At 35.7% G+C, this 26,490-nt stretch overlaps 1 protein-coding gene and 1 long non-coding RNA gene across 4 annotated transcripts; both read left to right on the top strand.

Annotated features, from left to right (window-relative positions):
* The first annotated feature begins 196 nt into the window (after positions 1-196).
* Positions 197-18,658, top strand: LOC144654817 (collagen triple helix repeat-containing protein 1-like). Of its 3 annotated transcripts, none has more exons than XM_078515047.1 (3): positions 197-381; positions 11,912-12,229; positions 18,093-18,658. In XM_078515047.1, the coding sequence occupies exons 1-3, from the start codon at positions 283-285 to the stop codon at positions 18,438-18,440; spliced, it is 765 nt and encodes a 254-aa protein (XP_078371173.1). In that variant the 5' UTR covers positions 197-282; the 3' UTR covers positions 18,441-18,658. The 3 variants fall into 3 exon arrangements, with proteins under 3 accessions (XP_078371173.1, XP_078371181.1, XP_078371166.1); XM_078515055.1 differs by lacking the exon at positions 197-381 and adding an exon at positions 3,165-3,273; XM_078515040.1 differs by lacking the exon at positions 197-381 and adding an exon at positions 4,885-5,030.
* Positions 18,659-20,002: 1,344 nt separating this feature from the next.
* On the top strand, positions 20,003-22,045 carry LOC144644793 (uncharacterized). Its single transcript, XR_013569193.1, has 2 exons — positions 20,003-20,188; positions 21,947-22,045. It is a non-coding gene; the product is annotated as an uncharacterized LOC144644793 (long non-coding RNA).
* The last annotated feature ends 4,445 nt before the right edge of the window (positions 22,046-26,490 follow it).

Below are 26,490 nucleotides of genomic sequence, written 5' to 3'. Positions count from 1 at the left end.
ACGTTTTTTCAAATTTCTAATTTTTCTAAAAAATACCTTGAAATTACCCCAAGATAGTATTGTTTAAAATAAAGAAGAAAGCGTCCGAAACGCAGCCAGCAGACTGACTGCATGACGCGATTGTTATCATTAACAAGAAAAGTCTCGTAGTATATTAATTCAAAAACGTTTAATCGTTTGCGCTGTGCATCGGAAAGTCAAAGTTACTACGCGAGTTTTGTTTTAGCGTCTAACTTCTTATTCTTTATACACCATACACGAGATCTGATAATTTTCATCACCATGAAGGCAGCAGTTTTTGTTCTTCGCGTTCTATTTTGTCTGTTGGTCCCGTCTCACGGTGCTTCGAGCGATGACAAAAATGTTTCCACTTCTAGCAAGGTAAGACTTGCATTGAGTAAAGCTTGTGATCACTGCTAAATCCGCGCAAGGCGAATGCCATATTAAAACATCATTTTGTTGCGTTTTAGAGTTTTCCCGATCCGAATTTATTTATTTTTTCTTAAAAGGTTCTGTATAAAAAGGGATCCAGACATCATCTATTTTTTTTTTGTTTTATTTAAGTGAAATTTATGTTCAATTATTCCATATCAGTTTAACGGATTGTGCAATCAAAAGAAAAGCGCTGAACAGTTCAACACGGCTATAAAACGAACTGCGAAATAAAATGTGAAACCATCCACAAATGACATCATTCCGGCCAGAGTTATATCATACATATCATATCTCGACGAACATTTGCTCTAAAAGTTAATCAGTGAATAAAATTTTTAACTTAAAGTGAAGCTATTTTATTTAGGAAGTATAAGTGAACGGATTTATTAACCAAGAGCTGAGGAATTCGCTAAGCAACGCAGTTTAAGGACGTTCGCGCAAAAATTTTCTACTCGATGGATTTTTTTAAATTTTTTTTACTGCGGCCAGATAGTGAATAACTTGTTTCAGAAATGTATAAAAAGTTGGGGTCACCGACTTTGTTTTAGAGATAAAGCGTAGGGAAAACTACCCTGATTTTGAAAAATTGGCGCGCGTAATTCAGCAATGTTTACAAGGCTTGTAGTTAATAATATTGAATATTAGTGAACGGAGGCAAACATTTTGTAGAAGGGCGTCCGTTATGTATATTAATCCTAATGTTGATATCCTTTTTGTAAGACTTAACCCTGAAAAAAGCCATTAAAAATGTCGTACGGCAAAACGAAAAGCTTCCACTCGATATTTTTTTTTTATTTTCTCGCAAAACGTAGATATTCGAATCAACAAGTTTTTGGAAGTTGATTGTATAATGAAATTAAACGCTAAAAAATTGGAACGACGTTTCGACCGTTCGACGGTCATTTTAAAGTTAGGTGTTAGAATAAAATTACATGTGTAAATATAGTAAAAGCGCTAAAATATGTACATACAAACAATAGACAATAAGAATAAAAAGGCTAAAAATGGCTAAAAAATAACTTTGTGCGAATGGCATGCATAGTTGTAATAGATATAATTAAAAACGTAAAGCAAGCGAATAAGACGACGAGAATAAGAACATTAAAATACCTAAAAATATCTAAACAAATAATTTCGCGCGGAGCGAGTCACTCTGTTTGCGGAGCGAGTCACTCTGTTTCAATTTCAGGGAAATTTGTATGAACAGGTGGACGGTGTTGCCATGGGGTTTCCGCTCGGACCTCTTATGGCCAATACTTTCATGTGCGGCATCGAAGAGCAATTAGAAATCCAAAACAAGATGCCTGCATTTTACAAGCGTTACGTCGGCGATACTCTCAGCAAAATGCCTGATGCTACAGCTGCCTCTGAATTCTTATCAACACTAAACGAAATCCATCCCTCTGTCAGTTTCACAATGGAACTGGAAGACAACAACAAACTACCGTTTCTAGGAATGGAGATTATCAAAAATGGATCCCAGCTGGACACGAAGGTCTACAAGAAACCGACAGATACTGGGCTTTTATTACACTACCAAAGCCATGTTGATGTAAAGTACAAGCACTCACTACTTAAAACAATGCTGAATCGCGCATTCAAGCTTTCCTCGAACTGGCAACTTTTCCATCAAGAATGCGAACGTCTTAAGGAGACCTTTGCCAATTTACAGTATCCAGAATCCCTCGTAGAAACCACCATCCGACAATTCGTCGAGGCGAAAGTTGTAACGGGAAATGCGTGTCCTCAACAACAGCAGGTCCCTAGTCAAGGAGAAGTTCCTATTAGAATCGTTTTGCCGTACAAGGATCAAAAAGCAGCAAACTCAGTACGCAGACAACTGAGCGATCTCAGCCGAAAGATAAACACCGAGATCCGTCCAGTTTACACCAGCCGTAAGATCAAAGACACAATTAAAGTGAAGGAACAGAAACCGCTCATCGTAAACCAACAAAGCGCTGTTTATCTTATAAGTGTGATCTGTGTGATGCAGATTAAGTCGGCTATTCTTGTCGACACTTGCACCAGCGCATCGAAGAACACAAAGGATCGTCTATCGGACATCACGTGAAAGAGCAACATGGAAAGGAGCCACACAACATCGAGAAGAATTTTAAGATTTTAAGGAAGTCCCAAAGCAAGCTTGACTGTTTGATTTTTGAAATGCTTTTTATTAGACTTCTGAAACCGAAACTTAACAAACAGAGTGACTCGCTCCGCGCGAAATTATTTGTTTAGATATTTTTAGGTATTTTAATGTTCTTATTCTCGTCGTCTTATTCGCTTGCTTTACGTTTTTAATTATATCTTTTACAACTATGCATGCCATTCGCACAAAGTTATTTTTTAGCCATTTTTAGCCTTTTTATTCTTATTGTCTATTGTTTGTATGTACATATTTTAGCGCTTTTACTATATTTACACATGTAATTTTATTCTAACACCTAACTTAAAAATGACCGTCGAACGGTCGAAACGTCGTTCCAATTTTTTAGCGTTTAATTTCATTATACAATCAACGTAGATATTAATTTAAAAAAGGAATCCGTTAAGGAAAAAGTAGGGGTCGCCGACTATTTAAGAGAGCAAACTCCAAGCGAAGTGAGCAGAACGGCCACCTTCCCTATATGTGCTTAGAAAGTTTTCTCAGCGCGCGCGCTCAATGTATGACGTGGCATGTCGTTGCGACATGAATTACGTGCGCAGTAAGGATGCGCATAAACAATTAGCGCGAAAGTCCTTAAGAAGAATAAGACCTGTGTGGAATGCTAAGTCGCCAGTCAAATCTACAGCAATTTTCACAAAAATCAGGGAGAACTTCAGGAGATACAGGTAGAGGTAAGAACACAAATAAGATACAGTGAAATTTCGCTCAAGTCGTTGCGTTTCGCTCGACTTGATTGGAACACAAACTTGAGTTTCCCTCGAGTCGGTTAGAACACAAACTTAGTTTTTCTTGAGACAATCCGACAATGCAAGTCGACTTTCTAAGTGGCGCTAGCTGGTCGGAACACAAATGAAATTTCTGTCTCTGAGTCGGTCAAAACACAAAATTGAACTTTTTTTTAAGAGTCGTGCACACAGAATGTAAAAATTGCATTTCTCTTGAGTTGGAGAAAACACAAAATAAAATTATCTCCATGTTTAAAATAAAGATACAGAAAAAAAGTTTCAAAAACGTTAGTCCGTGTTTTAGCTCACCAGGTACTGCTTTTAATAATAATGATATATATTGCTAAAGGTAAAACCAAATAGCTCTGATAAAACGAAACTTTCCATAATCTAGGTAGAATCTAAAATATATATATATAGAAAAAGTCAATGTAAACAAATAAAGACAAATTATTTTTCGTAATTTCGAACAAAATAGTTTCTACGTTTCAAACAACAAGAGAAATCTCGTTATTCCAAAAAAATTAAAGTTATTTTTTCTATTTCTTACGTTGAATTTTGTTTTTCAGCCTCGAAGTCACTTCTCGATGATGCTTTTTTCCCACCGAAATAGCTACACGAAATAGCCACCAAAAAAATTTAACACTATGTTAGAAATTTAGTTTCCCTGGCGGGGCAAATGCCCCCTATACCCCCTGCTAGGTAGGCGCGGTCCTGTTTTTACCAGTCGTAGTATTTTCAGTCGATCATTCATTTGTCTGTAAGCCCTATTCAAGTTCGTAGCAAAAATTAACAGGAAAAGTAATTATTCATATATGAAAATAAAAACTCAACTCAAAGCAACCTCGTTCCCAAGGAACGAGGTTGAACCCAAACTGTATTAGCACAGCAACATTGTTTAATTTAAGATCCATCTCTAAATTTTAGCATATTGCATATTAAAACATGGGATTCTCATACACATTGCTGCCATGTTTGCAGTATAGTTAGAAAACAGCAAGCGGAACAAGTGGCGAGCTCGTCACCCAAGCCGTGATTAATAAAGATAATTGTCAGTATATCAAACATATCCGATGAATAATTCCGTTTTAAGTTCCTTTGCAATAACATCGCCTGATCAATTTACATTTTTTCGCGCGCTACCTAATTTCTGACAATGTTGACAAGAGTTTAAAATGAGTTAAATAAACCAGCCATACCGTAAGTTAAGTGGAATTATTCTTGACTGCGCTGACTGAATTCTGTATTCAATAAGTTCAGAGAAAAAAGGGTAAAACAGAATCAAATAAGTGCTGTTAATTGACTCCTTGACGCTCCTTGACATGCAAACTCTGTGCAACTTCGGTCTCATTGCGTTTGTTTTAATTGTTTAGACAGTTCTGTCAAAAATCAAATCTACTTTCTTCCAATGTTTTTGTGTGGAACGACACCTATTCTTCAACTTTTGACAGTTTATTCGAACATGAAAAATCTTCCAGTTGCTATAGGAGGAACAAACAAACTTGCGTACCCCCTCGATAATTTTGTCTTGTGTTTCAAATAAGTCTTCCTCGAGTTAGAGACATAACAGAAGGTAAGCAGACTGTTCAATTGAAGAAACAAACATGTTCGGAAGTTCCAGCGCTGTACCTTTGTTGCTGTGGTTGTTGGCTGCTCCGCTTTTCAACCAAATTGAAGGAAATAACACTGCTTCCTCGTCCAAGGTAGGTTTTATATACAGGGCGGGATTTCGTATCGTTCGCGTTTGAAAATTTTAGGGAATTGGCAAAATTCGTAAATTTTATATTTTTGCAAGTCGGAGTTTTCATTCGAGCTAAGATAGATAAAATAAAAATTCTAAATTTGCTAGTTTTAGCTAAGTTTATTTACTAAAACGAAATTCAAATATGGAGCATAACTACTAAAGCTTTTTCAATAGGAATTGCGAAAACAAGAAGTGAAATATTTAAATAGGCGTATCTTATTATCAGTTCACTGGATATATAACGGCTTCTAAACCCCTCGTTATCAATGTTCTATAAAAGAAGTTTTAGATCAAATTTTAGGAGAATTTAGGTTCATATTTGTTTCATTATCTCAAATTTAAGGTCTGTAATTGTCATTTGCGTCTTATGAGTTATGACCAGTAATGGCATGAACAATATTCTCCATCTCTTGACCTTACTTCCAACCAAATTCAGTCTTTCGGTTACTAAAGAAAAAAATCAAAACTACTTAACGAAACACCAGCACTATCAATTATTTTTGCTTTGAAGCTTTTGTGTCCTAGCATTTACTTGCTTATTTAACTAATCGCTGTACAATAGTGTACACTCAATTTGGGTTTGAATAATTTACTGCCCCTTTTTATTTGCTCAATTAAGGTAGCCAACTGACAACAATTGTGACATTCGACTCCTCATGCAGCTATCTGTTAAAATAGCGGCCCATATTTTCAGCCATCGATAAATTTCAGATCTCAGCTATCGTTAAAAAATGTAGATTCCCCGTGTTAAAATGCACTAAAAAGCGGGTTCAAAAACAGCATCATTTGTTCCGGTGCCCTTCAATCAACATAGACTGTTTGCATTTACTTGCTTATTTAACTAATCGCTGTACAATAGTGTATAATCTGTTGAGCTTTGAATAACTTACATCCGTGTGCGATTGTTTAACAATCATTGTCAACTCTACCCCTTTTTGTTTGCTAAAATAAGGTAGCCAACTGACAACAATTGTGACAATCGATTCCTCAGCTTTCATTTAAAATAACAGCCCATAGTTTCAGCCATCGATATAGTTTACAAATATCTCAGTTATCATTAAAAAAGGACCTCTTGTCAAAATGTACCAGAAAGCGGGTTGATAAACTTTTTCATTTGGCATTGAATTTACTTAAACTGTTTTGTGTATAATCTATCGAAAAGCTATTTTTCAGTGCCCTTCAATCAAAATATACTGTTTGCATTTCTAAAAATATAAGTCACGTCTCATGAAAAAAAAAATTCTCAGCGAAGGTTTTTTCGGGCGAATTGATTTTGTAGAAAGAAATGAGAATAAATCCCTTTGGTAGTTTGAAATCAGGCCCTGTTTACCGCAGGCAAAATTTATAGGCTAAGGATAACATGCAACTAAGAGAATTCCGCGTTTTTGCCTCTAGCAATAAATTATTTGCATACACTTTGTAAGGCCCATGAATACTATTTTGGCCATGCGTAATATGCAAATTATTAAAAACTGCATCGTCATAGTTTTAATAGCTGCAATTTGGTGCCTCCAGTATCAATAAAATCTTCAATTTTAAAACAGTCAAGATCGCCATTCTTATGATTGAATTTTTTACAGAAAATGGCAAGCGAGTTCTTATGTTTTGCGTTAATGTTTGGCCAATAATATAATATGATCACTGACCAAATTCAATTACCTTAGAGTTTAAGCAAAACCTTTACACCATTTTACTTAAGAGAAAAGACATCTTCGTTTCAAGTTTAACCATTTTACACTTAGTGCTCTCTTTTTGCTTCTCCCGATAATGTCCCATCTAGCTCATAATTTAAACAACAATTATTTCCTAGGTTGTTTATGTAAGTACACACATTTTCCTTGTTACAATAGGTACCTTGAAAATAAAGGCAGACGCGCACTTTTCCAAAGTATGTTATTTGATTGGACAGTCATTTTTTGTTCGGTTTATTTCTCTTATATTTTGATTTAAACGGTTTGGAAAGGTTCGATTAAATTTCGTTATTTCTGCATGCTTCTATGAAGGTCTTTCTTATTGTGGCGACTGCATAGTGAGGCATGGCAGGAGTTGCGTTGTCATAAATTTGATTTAAAACTGACTAGCGGCCAACAGAAGGGGATAACTAGAAACTTTGTTAAGAGTCTGCCCGTGAGAGAACAGGGCAGAACCATGCAACAGGTGATACAGCTCATATCACCGATTTCGCCCAAACTTAGCATAAATGTTGGGTATGGTGAGCTATTTACTGTGACAAAACATCAACTCAAAATATTTTATTCCCTTCAAGTTATGGCACCTTTTGCAAAAATGGCCATTTTTCACTAATTTATGCATATTTAATTAGCTGACTTTGATTGACCAGTTCCACAAGAAAAAAAGACTTCTGAAAATAAAATTCACTGCACTATATTCTGTGGTTATTAGGCTTTAAGTACAATAATTAACTTTAACCGTCAAATTTGATTTCTTCTCCTCAAACGGTCTTTTGGAAGGTACACATTTCGTACTGTTGGAAATAGCCTTTAACTAGTGCCCAATATCTCCCATGAGCAACAACTTATATACATTATTCTTACATGGGTAATGAAGTCCATCATTAAACTTCACAAAAATGCCACAAAATGTCTGGGGACTTCAATATTTTATTAGTATTGAGGAACTAAACACACGTGACTTAACGATTTCTTGCTATTTCATCAAAATTCACCGAAACACAGAAGCCATTTATTTGCCTCAATTTGGCATAAAATCGGTACGAAATAGCTAATCAAGCATAAATCTATAGATAACAATCAAAATATTGGCGAAGAAAAGGCAGTTAGGACATTTTTCGGAGCGTTTTCAGAGCCATATAATTCGGCAATGTTGTGATATAGCAAATGTAAAAATAGCAGCGAAAGATTTTCTTCACAAGCTCGCTCAATTCAACATTTAGGCACATCAAAGTAAAGAAACAAGAAAGTAATACTACATACATGCCACTTATCGACACACAGATGCTTTCTTTTGAAGAATTTGTTCTTCTTCGCTGCACTTCGATTCTTTGATCGATCTCAATTGACATGTACTGTTGCTTTGAGGCGCGCTGAACTTAGTCAATCCATCGTGGTTCATCCTTCGTGAAAGGTGTAAACAGGTTGTAAATAAAGTCATTCAAAGAGCTGTTCAAAGTTCACGGAAGGACACTTGTCTCAGCCAGTTTGCATGAAATTTAACTGGAAAATAAACAGCCGCCATTTCGCCGCCATGTTGAATTTCTACCTTTGAGCCTGCCGTTTCAGTCAGCGGTACGGCTGTTCACTGGGCATCACGCGTCCATCACGCGTGACCACACGCGCGATCATTTGCTTTTCCTCCGCGAGTGATCGTTGGATGCGTTTGTGATGAAAATGGGAATATTTTCAAATTGTCATAGGGAAAACAATTTCCTCCGCTACAGCTTGACGTGTTTACCGCAATGTGGTGCTGAACGAACTCTAGGGTGCTTACCATCTGTTGGAGAGAACCGGTTGGAATGACCACTGAAAAATGGAAAGGCTTCTTTCCAAAATTAGCAAACTAACCGAAATAGATGTCGCTTACCATTTGTAGCTCAGTTTCTTGTTATTTCTTTCCGTTGGTGGGAGACCTGAAGGATAGGAGACTAGAACTGGGAAACCTTACAAATGGTAAGAAAATTTCTGACGTTCCGTCAATCTCCGAAGAGATTTTCCAGAAAAAATACTGTTCCATTTGACTTTCACCGAAACAGAGTTCTTGATTTTTCTGTTCAACGGTCGGCATGCACGGCAACCAAATCAAAATAATTGTTTATGTTCCAAAATGACGCTAAATGGCGGTATTAAACTGCTCCGACGTCTCGGCAATACTGCCTTTTTGGGGGGTTGCACCCTGAAGAAGGCAGTATTGCCGAAACGTCGGAGCAATTTTATACCGCCATTTAGCGTCATTTTGGAACATAAACAATTATTTTTAGCATAAAAGACGCTACACAGTTAAGAAATCAAAATGTCAACGTCTCCCAGTTACTTTCCAGACATTTGTATTTTTTTATTGCTTGTTCAAATTCCCCTCCCCTGGCGGAAATAGTGATTAATACCGCGCATAACGATTACATTTTTTGACCAAATTTCCCTACCCCCGGGGCATAAATGGGAAAAAATGAATAACTCAGCAAAATTGGAGAATAACGTTTACCACGGGATAAATCACTATACGGTGGATAGCGAGGTAGGTTTTGTAATCGTTTCTTGCGCAAGTGCTTTAGTTGGGGGAGCGTCTGTGCTGAACTGAACAAAGTATTCACGTACGAAATGCCTTTAGCGACGCAGTCTATATGGTGCAGCAAATATATACATATATCTATAAAGGTGTGAATGTAGAGAGAGAAAACAACAAAGAATAAAACGGGTTTCCCTCGCGTTGACCTCGAAGAAGACAGAAGACTACCTGTGCTGGTTGAAACATTAGCTAATAAGTTTTGCCGTCTTGCGTAGTCCTAGTCTTGCAATAAATTTGTTTAGTTTTAATGCGGGGTTTAAGCTCTCTACAAGTCTCTCTCTAAGTCTCGTCTTCGCATCTTTGTAACTCACATAGCCACTTAAATTGAGTCGGTGATGAAGAAAATTATCATTTGAAGCCGCAATTCGTCACTTGCAATGTGGGCATTCAGGAGGAAAAATTTGTCCCCATAAAAGTCCTTTTCTAAAACAAATTAATAAAACTGCAGTAATGACGTTTATCGGTAAATGGACAGATGGAGAACTTTGTGGGATCCCGAAATAGAGTGGGTACAAATTAAGTCTCCTAGCTGCCAAAGTGTAATATAATATAGACGATTTGAACAGAAGGAATAGATGTACACAGGCCAGGCTGACAACCTGACCGCCATTTCTTCGAATGTCCATATTCACCCCCTCCCCCACCTCCCAAAAAAGACATAAACAACAAAAAAAAACAATAAACATACTAGTTTTAACCTGATATAAGATGGAAAAACTTGCTCTGATTATTTAATGGTTTCCGACATTTCAGAGCTCAATTGCAGAGCATCAGAACATTACACTGCATCCAGTGTATTTCTCTTCAACTATTTATCAAAAAAATTCAATGGAGAAGTTGAAAAAAATTCTCACTTTTACAAGAAACGCACACTACTTATAAGGCTAAGATCAAGCCCCGGTTGTTCAGAGGGTAGATAACACCATCCGCTACTTATTCCGACGAAAACAAACATTTGCGGAGGAAAAGCAAATGAACACGCGTGTGTATAGCTGTGTATAGCTGTGTTGGGCTATGTATAGGCGTGTATAGCTGTGTAGGGCTAGGCTATGTATCCCCTCTATGAACATCCCTATATAGGATTTAGTCAAACAACTATATGATGACTACACTACGTACTTGCCCAAGTGTACGGCTTTACCGCTGACTGAAACGGCAGGCTCAAAGGTACAAATACAACATGGCGGCTGTTTATTTTCCAGTTAAATTTATTTCATTCAAACTGGCTGAGACAAGTGTCCTTCCGTGAACTTTAAACAGCTCTTTGAATGACTTTATTGACAACCTGTTTACACCTTTCACGAAGAATGAACCACGATGTATTGGCTAAGTTCATCGCGCCTCAAAGCAACAGTACATGTCAATTGAGATCGATCGAAGGATCGAAGTGCAGCGAGGAAGAACAAATTCTTCAAAAGAAAGCATCTGTGTGTCGATAAGTGGCATGTATGTAGTATTACTTTCTTGTTTCTTAACTTTGATGTGCCTAAATGATGAATTGAGCGAGCTTTTGAAGAAAATCTTTCGCTGCTTTTTTTACATTTACTATCACAACATTGCCGAATTATATGGCTCTGAAAACGCTCCGAAAAATGCCCTAACTGCCAATCTTCGCCAATATTTTGATTGTTATCTATAAATTTATGCTTGATTAGCTATTTCGTACCGATTTTGTGCCAAATTGAGGCAAATAAATGGCTTCTGTGTTTCGGTGAATTTTGATGAAATAGCAAGAAATCGTTAAGTCACGTGTGTTTAGTTCCTCAATACTAATAGAATATTGAAGTCCCCAGACATTTTGTGGCATTTTTGTGAAGTTTAATGATGGATTTCATTACCCATGTAAGAATAATGTATATAAGTTGTTGCTCATGGGAGATAATGGGCACTAATTAAAGGCTATTTCCAACAGTACGAAATGTGTACCTTCCAAAAGACCGTCTGAGGAGAAGAAATCAAATCAGGCGGTTGAAGTGAATTATTGTACTTAAAGCCTAATAACCACAGAATATAATGCAGTGAAATTTATTTTCAGAAGTCTCTTTTTCTTGTGGAACTGGTCAATCAAAGTCAGCTAATTAAATATGCATAAATTAGTGAAAAATGGCCATTTTTGCAAAAGGTGCAATAACTTGAAGGGAATAAAATATTTTGAGCTGATGTTTTGTCACAGTAAATAGCTCACCATACCCAACATTTATGCTAAGTTTGGGCGAAATCGGTGATATAAGCTGTATCACATGTTGCCTGGTCCTCTTATGGATACACTCTTAAGACGTTTTCTAAAAAAATAACTTAATTTTTGACAAGTGCAAAAAAAATTGTATTTTACAATAAAAAGTGAAAGAATGTGTCTTGGAAGTAAAAGCTTTAAGGAATGTCCATCATTTAAGGTGTAGCGATGAACATCACTCCATATTCAGTCGCAAGGAAGTGTACTCAGTATAAAATAAAACAAGGGGAACTTAGAAGTCATTTTGATTGATCTGACTACAGAACGAAAAAAGCTACAGAAAATAATTTTTCACAAATTTCTCCAATTAAAGGAAGAGTTCCCCAGAAATCTTATTTTATTTAAAGGTAATGTGCAGAGGATGTACTTCTTGTAGTAATGGCATAAATGGACAAAACGGGTTACCAGGCCGCGACGGTCGAGATGGCGCTAAAGGCGAGAAAGGCGTGGTTGGTCCTGCTGGATCACGTGGTGTTAAAGGAGAAAACGGCATGGCAGGCTCACCAGGTCCACATGGCAAAAAAGGTGAAAAGGGCGTGACCGGCAGCCCTGGGCCACGTGGTGTTAAGGGGGAAGTAGGACCAAAAGGCTCGGATACTGATCACCGAAACTGGATACAGTGTGCGTGGAAGAAAAGTGACGGACGTGACACTGGTCTTATCAAGGTATGGGAACAAGTACAAAGAAAAATGTAAATCGTTATTGGACTCGAGAATATATTCTTTATTTTTACATATTTTGGTTTTCACATGACATCATCAAAACTCTAAAACCAAGAATTGCAAGACCCCTGAGTTTTTATCCTTTACTGGCTATTAGACGTCCTTAATATAATATCTTGTTGATAGTTTTTAGCTCGATAGCATTCGCCGTACGCGCGTCTTTAAGATAGACATTGATTTCCGGCCGCCATGTTGGAACCCAAGCAGTTGGGCTCCAACTTAGCGTTTACATACTGTGCTCTTTAAATTTGCGTGAAACATTTTGGCGGATGACTCGAGTACGGAATAACGTACAGACCTAAAACTTGGACAAGTAGTTTATACCTGTATTATTCTTGATTTTTTTTGACGCAATAGTTTCGGGATTATTTTTCGCGGCGTGACAGTGAAAAGGACCTATATAAGAGCAGATCTTATCAAATGAATTACTAAGAGTTGACAATCTCCAAGCCCGGGTGTGAAAACCTAGTTCTCAAAGGCGTTTTATTTGTTTTTTGAACCGCAAAGATGAACTCAAGAACCCAATAGGTTTTTTTTTTTACTTTAATGCTTCAGAAGACTTACATTACAGTATATTACATTTTATAACCTTAAATACATTACATTACATTACACAGTACATTATATTATATTATACGAACAAACTACATTATAAAGAACCCAATAGGTATTATCCAGGGTTAAATCATTTATATTATGACTTTAAAGCCAGTAAGTATAAACAAGCTCAAGTACAAATACATGCAAAATTAGCAAACCAAATAAAATTTGGCATGAGTGTATATGTTACAGGTCAAAATCAGCTTGAGGTTTTTTTTTTTTTTCCAAGTTTGGCCATCCCAATAAAATGTTTCGTTTCCCATCGCCCCGTCTCATGTGATGGTGGGTCGGTCGGTCGGGTAAAAAAAAAAAAATGAACACTTGAAGGGTTCTGGGTTCCAGAAAAGGCCGGGCTGCTAAGAAAGAAAGCCTAATTACAAAGTCAACTCGAAAACGTGGTCTTTTCGTTCGTTATTCCTTAACAGTCTGTAAATAACGTAGTATCGATGTTTATTAAAGACAGAGACATCACATCATACCTATTTTTGTTAATAAAACAAGATCGTGTGCTTGTAAAATGAAGTACTTGCTTCTTTGACTAGTGAATCTGGAGTTTTTTTGTTTTTTTTTTTTTGTACTATTCGAAAAAAATGGGTCGGTCGTACGATGGGAAACGAAATATTTTATTGGAATGGCCTTTCCGGGAAAACTTGGAAGCTGTGATAAACGTCGTGGAATACCACAGAATATACAGCGACTTTCTAGGCAAATGATTGGCTGTATTCTTTCATTCATGAAATAAGTTGTTGTATGTTTTAGTGTGCCACCGCTCCAAAAAAAAAAGAAGGAAAAAAAATAATAACATCAGCAACAATATTTCTGTCTCAAACAAGCAGACTAAAAAGAGCTAAAAGAAACGTCTTGACATGTTATATGACAATTTTATTAAAAAACGAGCGGACCAAATCATATTTAGTCGAATAGTTTCGTTTCAAATAGGCTGGCTTGATAGACGCAAGCTTTTACAAGTTTTCACCTATCCCACTGCGCAAGGTGCGAACACACACATCAGAAAAAAATCTCGTATTCCAAAGAAATGTCTTTAAACATTATCTCCTTAAACGTTCGAGGCCTCAACAAATCAATCAAAAGGCGAAAATTGTTCAGATGGCTTCATCAAGGAAAATATGATATCGTTCTCCTTCAAGAATCCTACAGTGACTCGGCCATAGAGGACTTTTGGCGAGCGGAGTGGGGAGGAGATATATATTTTTCTCATGGTTCGAAACATAGTAGAGGCGTCATGACTTTATTTCGACCTTCTCTAAACGTTAATATTTCAGACGTTCATTTGGGAAAAAATGGTAGATCTCTGATTATAAGCGCAAACATTAATCAAGAAGAGCTTTGTCTCGTCAACATATATGCACCAAACGACCAAACGCAGCAAGTCAACGTCTTTACTAAGCTCATGGACGTTATCCGTCGATTCACAAATGAAAAAATCATCGTCGGCGGAGATTTCAATTGCCCGCTAACCGCTCTTGACAAGTTCGGCGGAAAAGATATTCACCACAAAGACAACGTTTTGAAATCTATAGAAAATCTCCGCAATAGTTTCAATCTTGTAGATGTTTGGAGAAATCTTCACCCAACTGATGCCCGTTTCACCTGGAGCAACAGTTCCGGAAAGATAAAATGCAGGCTAGACTACTGGCTAATTTCAAAACAATTAATCAAACAAGTCGAAAGCAGTGACATCAAATCTTATTATGATTCCGACCACTCTCCGATCACCCTCTTGATCAACCCTGAAGATTCTCAGGAAAAAAAAGGTCCAGGTTTCTGGAAGTTCAACAATTCTCTTCTCGAGGACGAAGAATTCGTCAACAAAATGTCTTTCATCATAAGAAATGCTGCTCAGAAGCATAAAGCCACACTTGACAAGCGGCTCCTTTGGGAAATGATAAAAATGGAAATTCGCATATTTGCAATCCGTTTCTCAAAAAGAAAGGCAAAAGAAAAAAAAATCTACAGAATTTAAACTACTCGACAATTTGAACAATATTAACAGCCTTATTGACCAAAATCCAGAGGACCAAGATCTTCTAAAAGAAGTAAAAACCCTTAAGATTGAGCTCGATCAAATCGCAGAAAAGAAAACAAAAGGTTGTATTGTTAGAAGCAGGGCAAGGTGGTATGAAGCTGGAGAGAAATGTAATAAATATTTCCTCAATCTCGAAAAAAGAAGCTACAATAAACGACATATCACAAAATTGAAAACGTCCGAAGGCATCACCACACAAGACCCGCAAATTATTCTCAATGAAATGAAAACATTTTATAGTGATCTCTACACCTCTCAATTCCAGAAGGATACTCCTGCGCGATCTTCGACTTTTCTCCAATCTAATTCACTTCCAAAGTTAAATGAAGACATGCAGACAGTGTGTGAAGGACTAATAACCGAAGAAGAATGCTTAGATGCTCTAAAAACCTTTCATAAGAACAAAACCCCCGGAACAGATGGTTTTACGGCTGAGTTTTACCTCCGATTCTGGAACGAAATCTCTAGTCATCTGGTTCTCTGCTTTAATGAAGCGGCAGTTTTTGGCGAATTATCCATTTCACAAAAAGAGGAATTATTTCGCTAATTCCCAAAAAAGCAAAGAGCTTCTTCAGCTCAAAAATTGGCGCCCTATCTCACTTTTAAACACCGATTATAAAATAGCGACCAAATGTATAGCAAGACGCTTAGAAAAAGTGCTTCCTCACTTAATAGAAAGAGATCAGACGGGTTATATTAAAGGTAGATATATTGGTGAAAATATACGATTAATTTCAGATATTATAGAACAGTATAGCAATCCAAACAAACAAGGAATGATTCTCTTCTTAGATTTCGAGAAAGCGTTCGACTCTCTAGAATGGGAATACCTTTTCACGACACTTGAGGCTATGAATTTTGGACCAAGTTTTCGAAATTGGATTCGCACTTTTTATAACAACATTAACAGCTGCGTCATTAACAATGGCTACGCATCAGAATTCTTCACTCTTCAAAGAGGAGTCAGACAGGGCTGTCCACTGTCTGGACTACTCTTTATACTTGCCGTAGAACCACTTGCACATAAAATTCGTTTTGACGAATCAATCAGAGGTCTTCATAACGGAAATAAAACAGTTAAACTTAGCCTATATGCCGACGACACTACTTCTTTTCTGCCGGATGACAGTTCTGCTTCCAATTTATTCACCCTTCTTGAGCAATTCGGTACGTGCTCCGGACTCAAAATAAATAGACACAAGACCGAGGGAATGTGGCTTGGTGCTTGGAAAGGCAGACTTGGTAAGTACAGTCCGTTCGGAATATCATGGCCAGAACAATACGTTACAACTCTTGGAGTCGTCTTTGCTTACGATACTCTAGTTCGCCAACACATGAACTTTGAAACAAAGCTCTCTAAGCTTCAAAAAGTTTTAAATCTCTGGTCTGGTAGGCATTTAACGATTTTAGGGAAAGTAACCATTATTAAAACGTTAGCCCTTTCTAAGCTTGTTTACAGTTCTTCAGTGTTACACGTTCAATCAGATTTCATCAAAAGAGTAAATGAAACAATTTTCGCTTTTATATGGAAATTTAAGCCTGATAAAATTAAAAGAAGTACGTTAATCGGCCCGGTGAACAAAGGCGGGCTCAATATGGTCAATTTCAACGACGTCAACAAGTCCCTAAAAATTGCTTGGGTAAAACGTTTCTGTGATGAGCCTGAAAACAACTGGTGCGCCTTTCTTAATTCGTTTTTGTTAAAATATGGAGGTGCTTTCCTGTTTCAGTGCAATTTCAATCTAAATTACCTAGAGTTAAAAAACATTCCAATTTTTTATAAAGAGATTCTGTCAAATTGGCAAGAAATTCACTCAAACGACCCAGTTAATTCCACAGATTTTAAAGAAGAGATCTTATGGAACAATCGCTTCATAAGGATTTGCGGTAAATCATTTTATTTCAAATCGTGGCATAAAAATGGAATCGTAAAGGTTCGTGACCTTCTAACCGAGCAGGGAAACTTTCTATCTTTCGAACATTTTAAGGCCAAGTTCGGTGTCCGTACAACTTTTTTGGACTACGCAGGCGTGATCGCCGCAATCCCAAAAGCCTGGAAAACCGCAATCCTCGATACTCCTTCCGGTAATCAAAGAAAAACGCAAAACGTCGTAACAGCAGATAATGTTTCTGCCAAAAAAGCTCGCTCTCTGCTCGTCGGAAAGTCCTTTCGTCCACCCACTGTAGAACACCGCCTACAGAAACAAAATGTTACGGACTTGGAAGCCATCTATGAACTACCTTTCAAAATCACAATAGAAAATAAACTAAGAAGCTTTCAGTACAAATTAATCCATAACATTCTCCCCACAAACCAAAGACTATATAAAATGAAGATTAAAGCCTCACCAGTATGTGAGTTGTGTAATTATGTAAATGAAACACTAGAACACATGTTTTGCGAGTGTCCTAATGTGAAACAGTTTTGGATTATGGCAATCGAATGGTGGAACGTAAAACGCTTTGAAAATATAAATCCAAAACCTATTGAAATTCTTTATGGCTATAAACCAGGATCTTCTAGTTTTTATGCGCTAAACCACTTCTTTTTAATAGGCAAATATCACATTTACCTTTCAAAAATCAAGTCTGAAAATCCAATGTTTGAGGTCTTTATTTGTTTGCTTAAAAGTAAAATTCAATCAGAAAGAGAGATTGCTATCAGAAATGGTAATTATAATAAACATAGGAACAAGTGGACCACCCTTTGTAGCAGTGAAAACACATAATCTCTTTTGTTGTTATCCAAAGCCAGCTGCTAGCTATATTTTGTGTGTGTGTAGTTGTATACCTTTCTTTTGCGCTTCTAGTGTACTTTTTTTTTCTTCTTCTTCCGTCGTATTATTACAAGTATTGTAAAAAATTATGTGTATTAGTGTTGTCTTTATTAGTGTTTAAGTATTGTAAGTATTGTGCTAGCTGTTATTGTAAGTGTACTTATTATTGTAAGTAAGGCGTCAATTATCTAAATAAAAAAAAAAAAAAAAAAAAAAAAAAAAAAAAAAAAAAAAAAACTGAAACAAGGATCGACATTGCTCCAATGCCCTGTGTGTATGAAACTGGCTTCAAAATGAATTTAAGATAAAACAAAAATAAACTATACTTAATATATTTGTGTTATCCTTTGAAACGAGTTCTAACGGCTTTTTTACTTTGCAGGATTGCGTTTTCAACAAGACGAAAGATGATACCGCTCTACGTGTGGTTTACCAAGGTAACATCTACGTGGGTTACTGTGGTGGCTGCTGTAAGCGATGGTTCATCACCTTCAATGGCGCCGAGTGCAGCGGTCCAGTACCTATCGACGCAGTCATATGGATCAGAAATAAAGACGAAGACAACCACAGACATGGGGCAATAGAAGGCTACTGTGACAACATTCACAAGGGAAAAATCCGTGTTGGTATCAACATTGGCAACTGTCCTGGATATGGAGACTCCAATGGTAGTACAGGCTGGAATTCAGCGTCCCGCTTGATTATCGAGGAGGTTCCGAGGTCCCAGTAATCAGCTGAAAGAATAACGCTGTCTACATCAATGCATTAGGGACTGATTTAAGGCCCTATACTGTATGTATAACCCTTATGGGTTTCTGATGTGATATGGTTGGCCGGTTTTAAATTTGTTGAACAATCACTCCATAAAATGGTGAAGGTTTTTAATACTTTGCAATCAGAAACGTTATTGTAACTGATTTTGTTTTTATTAAAATCATGTATGCATTGCTTGTGATGTCTAAAGAATTGTTGTGCATTGCTCGTCTGAAGCAGGGAGGTAATCACCCTATGCAAGCCATTCTGGTGGTAAAAAAGGATATCTTTTTCCTAGTGAGAAGTTGCCTTCGGGTATTGTCTTGATCATGAAAATTCAAATTTAAGATTAGGGGCTTTTTCGAACTTCAAAGAATATGAAAACTGCCATGCATGTTCACTAGAAAAGAAGTATCAAGGAATAGCATGAAATAAAGTTAGCATGAAAGATGTTATATATTTTGGAAAATTGTCAATTTTGGGTTAAATTGAACAAGAACAAACGTTCACTCTCACGACGTCTATCGGTCTTTTAATTCCAAATTTTCAGGATTGTCGCCAACTTGACCAAATTCTCACGCTTTATACCAACAAAAACTTTCAAATATTAAGTTCAGAGATTTTCGAGAATCTCTGAAACAGCTTTATTTACAGCGTAACTTGTCGTTCACCCTTTCTGTGACAAACGCAGGAAAAAAATACAAGTTGCTAAGACTGGACGATTGTGCAAACACCATCATCGACGGAAGCATGTGTTCGAATTATCTTCGATGGTGAAGAAAATGTAACATCCTGAATATTACTTACTCAATAAAAACAGATTTTATCGTTTAATTGATTTCAAAGAAGGTCAACCTTTTACTGATGAAAATAAATTATATCCATAAACATATCTGTACCAACTGAAATATAGCCGCTCTTTTTTTTCTCTCTCTCCTGCAAACGGACTTATTCATTTTTTCTATTCCTGCTAACAGAAAGACCATCTATATATACTCTACATTTTTGTTCAATCTCAATTACTCAATCAACAATAAAACATGAAAGATAACGGTCTTTTGATATACTTTGTTTATCCTGGAAGTACCATACAGCAGTTTGCTCGTTCAAAATCCATACTTTTTCATTATAACAAGATGTTCGATACACACCGAACGTAAAGGTAGTTCTTTAAGGTGGTTTTAATTGATTTTGCTGAGAGGTAGAGTAAAAAGAAGCTCTATAATCCGCCATATTGGCTCCTTTCACATTCGATCGAAATCGGCCTTCTCCATAATTTCCAAAGTAAAAATTAATAGAACTTTGAAACATCCATTTCGTAGTAAGGACTTTATATCGTGATTGCGTGCAAAAAGGTAACCAAATCGGTAAAGTGCCATGGCGGCGACTTTTCAGTTGATATTGCTCGATTCTAAAATAGTATGACTCTTAACTCCTTCGGGGAGCTGTAGTTGTAGCTGTCAGAAAGTGACAGACTCTCAGGCGTTTGCGATAAAATCTAGAAGATATTTAAAACATTTTCTGAGATGTGATGTGCAGTTGAGTAGAAGACCACGGGTCTCATTTCTGCGCTACCTCGCTTATCTGATATCACATGTTATTCGTTATTCCTTCGTCGAGATGAAAATAGTTGCAATTTCTTCTGTTTTGTTCCAACTGCAATGTCTGCTGTTGCCTGCAGAATGTGCTGTGTATGGCAAGAAAAATGTCTCCACTCCTGCTAAGGTAAGGTTTCACTGCTAGAAAGAAAGAGTAAAAATCATTGAGACACTGACCTAATATAGAAGCTTATAGTGATCGCGACAAATCAATGTTTCAAAGCTCAACATTCAGTAGCATATTTGTTGAATTTTCGACAAATTTCATCAAGCTGCGCTTTAAAAATTGTCGAGAGTTATTCTTCTTTTCCGATGGAACAAAATTATTCACCGAAATGGTAGATTTTTTTGCAAATGTATCTTGAAATATCTCAACTGACCGTATCTAGATTGCTGGCTAAAATTTGGCTTTTCTTAGGTTGTTATGGGCATAGAACACAGTTTTTTTTACTCTGAAAAATACTACTACCGTTAGAGTAGTATCAAAATGTAGCGGCATAAAACCGATGTAAATTGAGCAACGTGAAAATGAGAAAAGCGACCAATTATACTGCTAATTGAAATAGTTTCAGAAATTCATAAAACTACTGAGCAGGCTTCGAAAAGGCGACAGAAATACCTTCAGCTAAAACTTCTGCTCAAAAAATTTTAAAGGATATATTTAGTTTTTTTTTTTCAGAAACTGCGGAGATCGTATGAGTTCAAAGTGTAGTTGAAAAATGTGGTGAAATTTTCGCGGAACGAAATCATATAAAGGATGCCTGAAGTAGTTTAGGAAATTTCTAAAATAATTTTAGTTCAGAGTGTAGCTGAAAGGCTATGGGAAATTTCTTCAAAAATTACAGCGACCATTTCAGGGAGTTAATAAAACGACTTTAAAAATTTCACAGACTTCCTTTTGGATGGTCACTCAGCGCTTCTCGGCCCTGCACGCGTGACGACCTAAACATCTGAAACAACGGCTGCGAAGGAAAATATTGTTCGTGATCAACACTTTGCTTGTTAGAATAAAACTTTGTAGACCTTGTTTTAAAAAGAACCCTGTGTAAGCAGTACATTTAAAAGAAAGGTTTTCTATATCTTCAATATCACGATGCGTGATTTTAAACACGAAGCAATGCCAATATATTAATGAGGCTGAGATGTGCAGCATATCAGGCACAAATTTCAGTGAGACACTGTTGCTCAAAATATGAACCTAACAATTTAGTTACCATGGTGACATACTAGCTTCCAGATCATCTCGATGCTAAACGCTTTTCTGATCCATTCTGGCATTCTTTTTGATATTTACCAATGATGCTTTACATGCGTAATCTGGCAAACATTTAAAAGGATTAGGCTGACGTCTTGCTCGGGTTTCATTTTTTCCGAACTAAAAATTCTAAAAATAATTCATATTAAAACAAGTTGGTGGGGACTGGAAATGAGTGGATTACCATGGTAACATAATTTAATTATAACTGTAACTGTGTCACCTCTAGAACTATTAGTCTGGCAAGTTTCATTGGTCTTTGCAGAAATTTTGGTATTTGACACAAAATTGGGTCGAGTAGTATAGATGACGTCATCAGTTCCATTAATTGCATATTTTATAATTTTTAAGCTTAAATATCTCCGGAACTAAAATATATATTTTAAATCTTTCGTTACATTTCTCTATGAAACGCCTAAAAATGCAAGGGATAAAAATTTCATCATAGTAGCACTATAAGATAACAATTTGATGATTAAAACTGGTGAAAAGAAAACCCTGCCAAGCTCAACAGTGGTACGCATTCTTTGTTTTTTTTCTGCATCCCTCATTAGCGCCTCGTTATATTACTATTTTCTCATTGCATGATGGTATTATTAATTTTGCTAACCCGCTTTAATACTTCCACAGATTCCAAACACGTGTCTGCGAGGACCACCCGGCCTTCCTGGCAGCAATGGTATTAATGGACGTAACGGTGTGAATGGACAAAGCGGGTTACCAGAGTAGTATAGTGATTGGGGGTACGAGACCAAAAAAAAATATTTTTTTGGATCTCTTACACCCCAATCACTATACTACTCCAGTGCTGGATACAAAAATGGAAATCAAATCTCAGATCCGAAAACTGATCAAATCTCAGATCCGAAAACTGAACAAATATCAGAACAAAAAATAGAATCAAACATGGAATCAAAAATGAAATCAAAAATGAAATCAAAAATAGAATCAAAAATGAAACCAAACCTCGAAACCAAACTGAAAACCAAAATGGAATCAAGTTTGAAAACCAAAATGAAAAAACCAAGCCTTAAAAACCAACCCTTGCTAAACCCTTTAATCAAAATAAAAAAATCTCTTATACTCTTTTTAAAATTTTGAAATCAAGGTGCGTTTTAAAATCTCTTATACTTGAAATCATAATGAAAATTATTGCTTTATATTATAATGCCCGTAAGCATAACTTGTTAAGCCATCATCAAGTATATACCGTTTATCATCAAAACAGCTCAGTGATATTTTATTAATCTCATAGCTTCCAAGTTGATGGCCTTGACTTCTGATGGTTTTCATAGTATGATGCATCTGTGTTTTATTGAATAAGGTCTCTTTGTAGTTTTCATGTGTGATATCTTTTTTGATAACGGATTTCTTGATTCCTTTGGCAGTCTTTCCTACTTGTAGATTGTCTTTAATATAAGAATACATTTTTGATCGCAGACCGATGAATTCTAAAATAGGAATAAAAGAAGCTTCATCTTTGAATTTACCAATGACTTTCTTGTTTGTTTTATCAAAGAATGGTGATTTTTCAGGGTAGTCGCTGTTATCGAATTTCTCTTTATCATTAAAAAAGTCTTTATATACATCTTCAGCCTGAATTTCATAAGTTAAACTGTCTGTATCTGTAAATAGTAGTTTGGCTTTGTTTCCATACTTCTTTTTTATGTAGTTATAATGGAAATCATACATTAGTGTTTTGCTTAAATCTAATATAACCATTCCTACATATGAAGGTCGATTGAGGGTTAATGTTTCTTTGATTTTATGGACAGCTACTAAGTTTTCATTAAATATTTTGCTACTGACATATGTTGGTTTTGAAGCTAACTTTGATAATTTATTTTTATTAGTCACTAACCTAACGTCGACTCGCTTCCTCAAATTCTCCATGGTTTTGCCGTATACTGAATTATTCATCAATTTAAAAAAGTCTTTTTCAAAAGCGTTTTTAGAATTTTTACGTTTTTCAGTATTGTAATCGATATATTGCTTCAACCATGGGGATTGATTAAATTCTAAAACTCGATAGACTTTTGTGAGCTTTAATCCTAGATCTAAATACAACTGAAGATTCCTGTGATGTAATACATATTTTTCTTTATTGTTTAATGTAGGCATCAGTTTATATACTAAACCTGATGATATATTGTATTTTTTAGCAATGTTTTTGCAATAATCCGATAGCATATTTTTAGTCACCTTTACTTTTTCTGGCCCCAGTGGGTATGAATTATGAAGGTTATGTAGTTCATTAGGATACTCTAGATCAACTTCTAAAATTAAACCCTTATTAGAATCTTCTTTGTACTTAGCTAAGTTTGTTTCATCTATCTGTTTTTGTGTTAACCATCTAAATCCACCTGTTGGTAAATATTGACTCATAGCCCAACCATAGAGATTATTAGCATCAAGATACATGATATACTTTGAGGCTGAATTTTCATCATATTTTTTCATATATTTGTTATTAGCTATCCCATATCGATGAGCTATATACGATATACCTCCCCTCATTCCTTGTTCGATGAATTGGTACATATCAACGTCAGTCATTAGCTCTAATTTGATATCAGTCATTTTAAGCATAGCATCCCACGATAAACCGGGGCTTGTTAAGTAATGACATGGATCAAGTTTATAATATTCTTGGCATGTTTTTCTAAAGCTTTCGAACACATCAGCAAGCAATAGGACATCTGATTTTAGATATAAATCATGGTACTCACCCATATTATTAATCTTAAACATTTTCCACACATTTTTAACATGTTGATAGTCTTCATCACTGATATGCTCATTATTCAATATGCTGTAGAAGTCTTCTTTTTTGGGTAGTTTTTCATTAAATTTGTCAAAGCTATCCATATAGTCATAAGGATATATTCCTTTTCTTGACATTAGATTGAGTTGCTTACTCTTGAATATTTCAGAAGTATATTTTAGTGATTCCTTAGGTAGATTACTAACCAGCTTCTCAAGACTAGAACTCATGAATTGGAAGCTATCGAGGAAGGTTAAATGAGTACCAAGCATAAAGGCCATGTATTTTTCCATATTGTTGGGTATAGCATTGATATTCATCTCTTTGATCTCTCCTTTTTTATTTTTGTATGTATGGTTCTTAACAATAGCTCCGATCTCTTGCATTATAAAGTGACTGTCATATCCCCTTAGATTATGAAAAATGACTGGTATTTTAATTTTATCAGGCTCTATTCTTAATTTTAGATTGCATTCTTGGTGTGCTGAGCCTCTGTATTTACCAGTAATATGACAATGGTCTCTGACTCGAATATCTTTTTCAGTATATGCTTTATCACAGATATGGCATTTGTTTGCTTGTTGAAATTCTTCTTCATCATCTTTGGTTATTTTTAATGGTTTGTTGAAATGTTTTTTTATTGTATTTTTACAATATTTGACTTCTTCTAGCATCTTTTCCATGAATTTATAAACAGCATTCTTACCTCTGTATATCTGCACAGGCTTGCTATATTGGTCATCGTAACAACAAACTACTTTATAACCATATCCACAGTCTGTATGCTTTTGGTATGCCTCTGTATATGATTTATCATCATTAGGCTTGCATCCAGATACCTTGTATAATAAACTTTCAAAATCGGCATATATATTGAATAACACTTGTTGTTGTTTATGGTAGTTGTTGAATTTTAGTATATTATTGTCTTTTGTTGGCATTTTAATAGCTTGAGTTCCGTTTACTTGTATGCAATTTTCCTTATGATCGTTCAATACTCTTTCAGAAGTAAAGCACTGCAGACAATGCATACAGAAGTGTTTTCTTTCTCGGTGTTTAGTCTGGTTGTACATAAATTTGTTAAAATCTTTAATCAACACATAATGATTGTTTTCATTTTCAGTTATCAATAATAAATTCATCTCTTTATCATATTTTTCTTTTGAAATAAAGATGGGAAATGGCTGTTTGTCTTCATAACCGAATACATTGATATTGATTTCATTCTGTTTCTCGATTTTGTTAAACTGCTTTATATTCACGGGAAAATTAATTCCATCGTAATTTAACTTTTCAACATATGCCTTATCAGATTTTTTAATCCTTTGAGGGTATTTATCTTGCGGATTTAAGCATCTGATATGACACCAACGAAAGCACTCATTATCCTCATTTTTCATGTTAATCAATCCTTTTGAACTATTTCTAAGTTCTGGTGGTAGCTGAATATAGGAGGAGCCTTTTATTGGTTCATATTTTACTATATTAATATAATGACCATCAACTGATTCAATAGTCCATCCTGAACCTTGACTAACCCATTCAGCTACGAAATTTAATATCATTTGTTTAGATGCTTGTAGTGATTCTTCGATCTCTTGATTATTAATTATGGTCTGTGCTTTACTGTTGAAATAAGCGGTTTTATATATTACACTATCTTCAGACATTTTAGTGAATTTTACCTTAAGAGTTTCAGCAAATTTGAGTCCTTTCATGGCTGATAGTTCTTTTATGATATGATATTCAACAGCTTTCCTTGTGTTTTGTAGTTGTAATAACGGGTCTTTGTTGTGTTTTATACCAATTTCGAAAGACTTTGTGTAGCCTTTTAGAGCTCTGCTGACTTGTTCTATTTTAGTCCTTGGTAATGGAACTGGTTTTTTTGGTTTTATAGTCCTAGGCTTTGGTGTAGGCCTATAATCATCTCTAAATTCAAGAGGTGGTTGAATGATATTTTCCTCATAATCATCAATCATCTGTTTAACACTCTTACGAGGAGTTGGGATTGGTGGTCGTTGTTTGTAAATATTAGGTTGGTTTGCTTTTAGTGATAATATCATTTTTATAAGATCGGTTTTCGATAGCTTAGCTAGATCTGATTCGTTCATATTATTAGATGAGATATTTTTATTCATATTAATATTATTAGAGAATATATTTTTAAATAATACGAAATCTTGTGAAATCATATTATTTTTGAGCGGGGTTTGAGAGCGGGTTTTGAGAGCGGGTTTTGATAATTTTTCTGTTTTCATTTTTTTATACTATATGAAATTAGTATTTCTTTAAGTGTTTATAGTAAAATTATTTTTTTATTTTTTTTTAATTTCATGTTTTTGAATAACTAGATATATTTATATATTTAGTCATTGTTAAAGTGCATGAAAGTGTTTTATTGTGTATTGTT

This window comes from Oculina patagonica, chromosome 1 (assembly GCF_052425735.1).
Source record: "Oculina patagonica isolate OP01 chromosome 1, crgOcupat, whole genome shotgun sequence".
Taxonomy (NCBI): domain Eukaryota; kingdom Metazoa; phylum Cnidaria; class Anthozoa; order Scleractinia; family Oculinidae; genus Oculina; species Oculina patagonica.
Note: the sequence above shows the minus strand (reverse complement) of the source record. Positions and strands in the feature narration are given on the sequence as shown.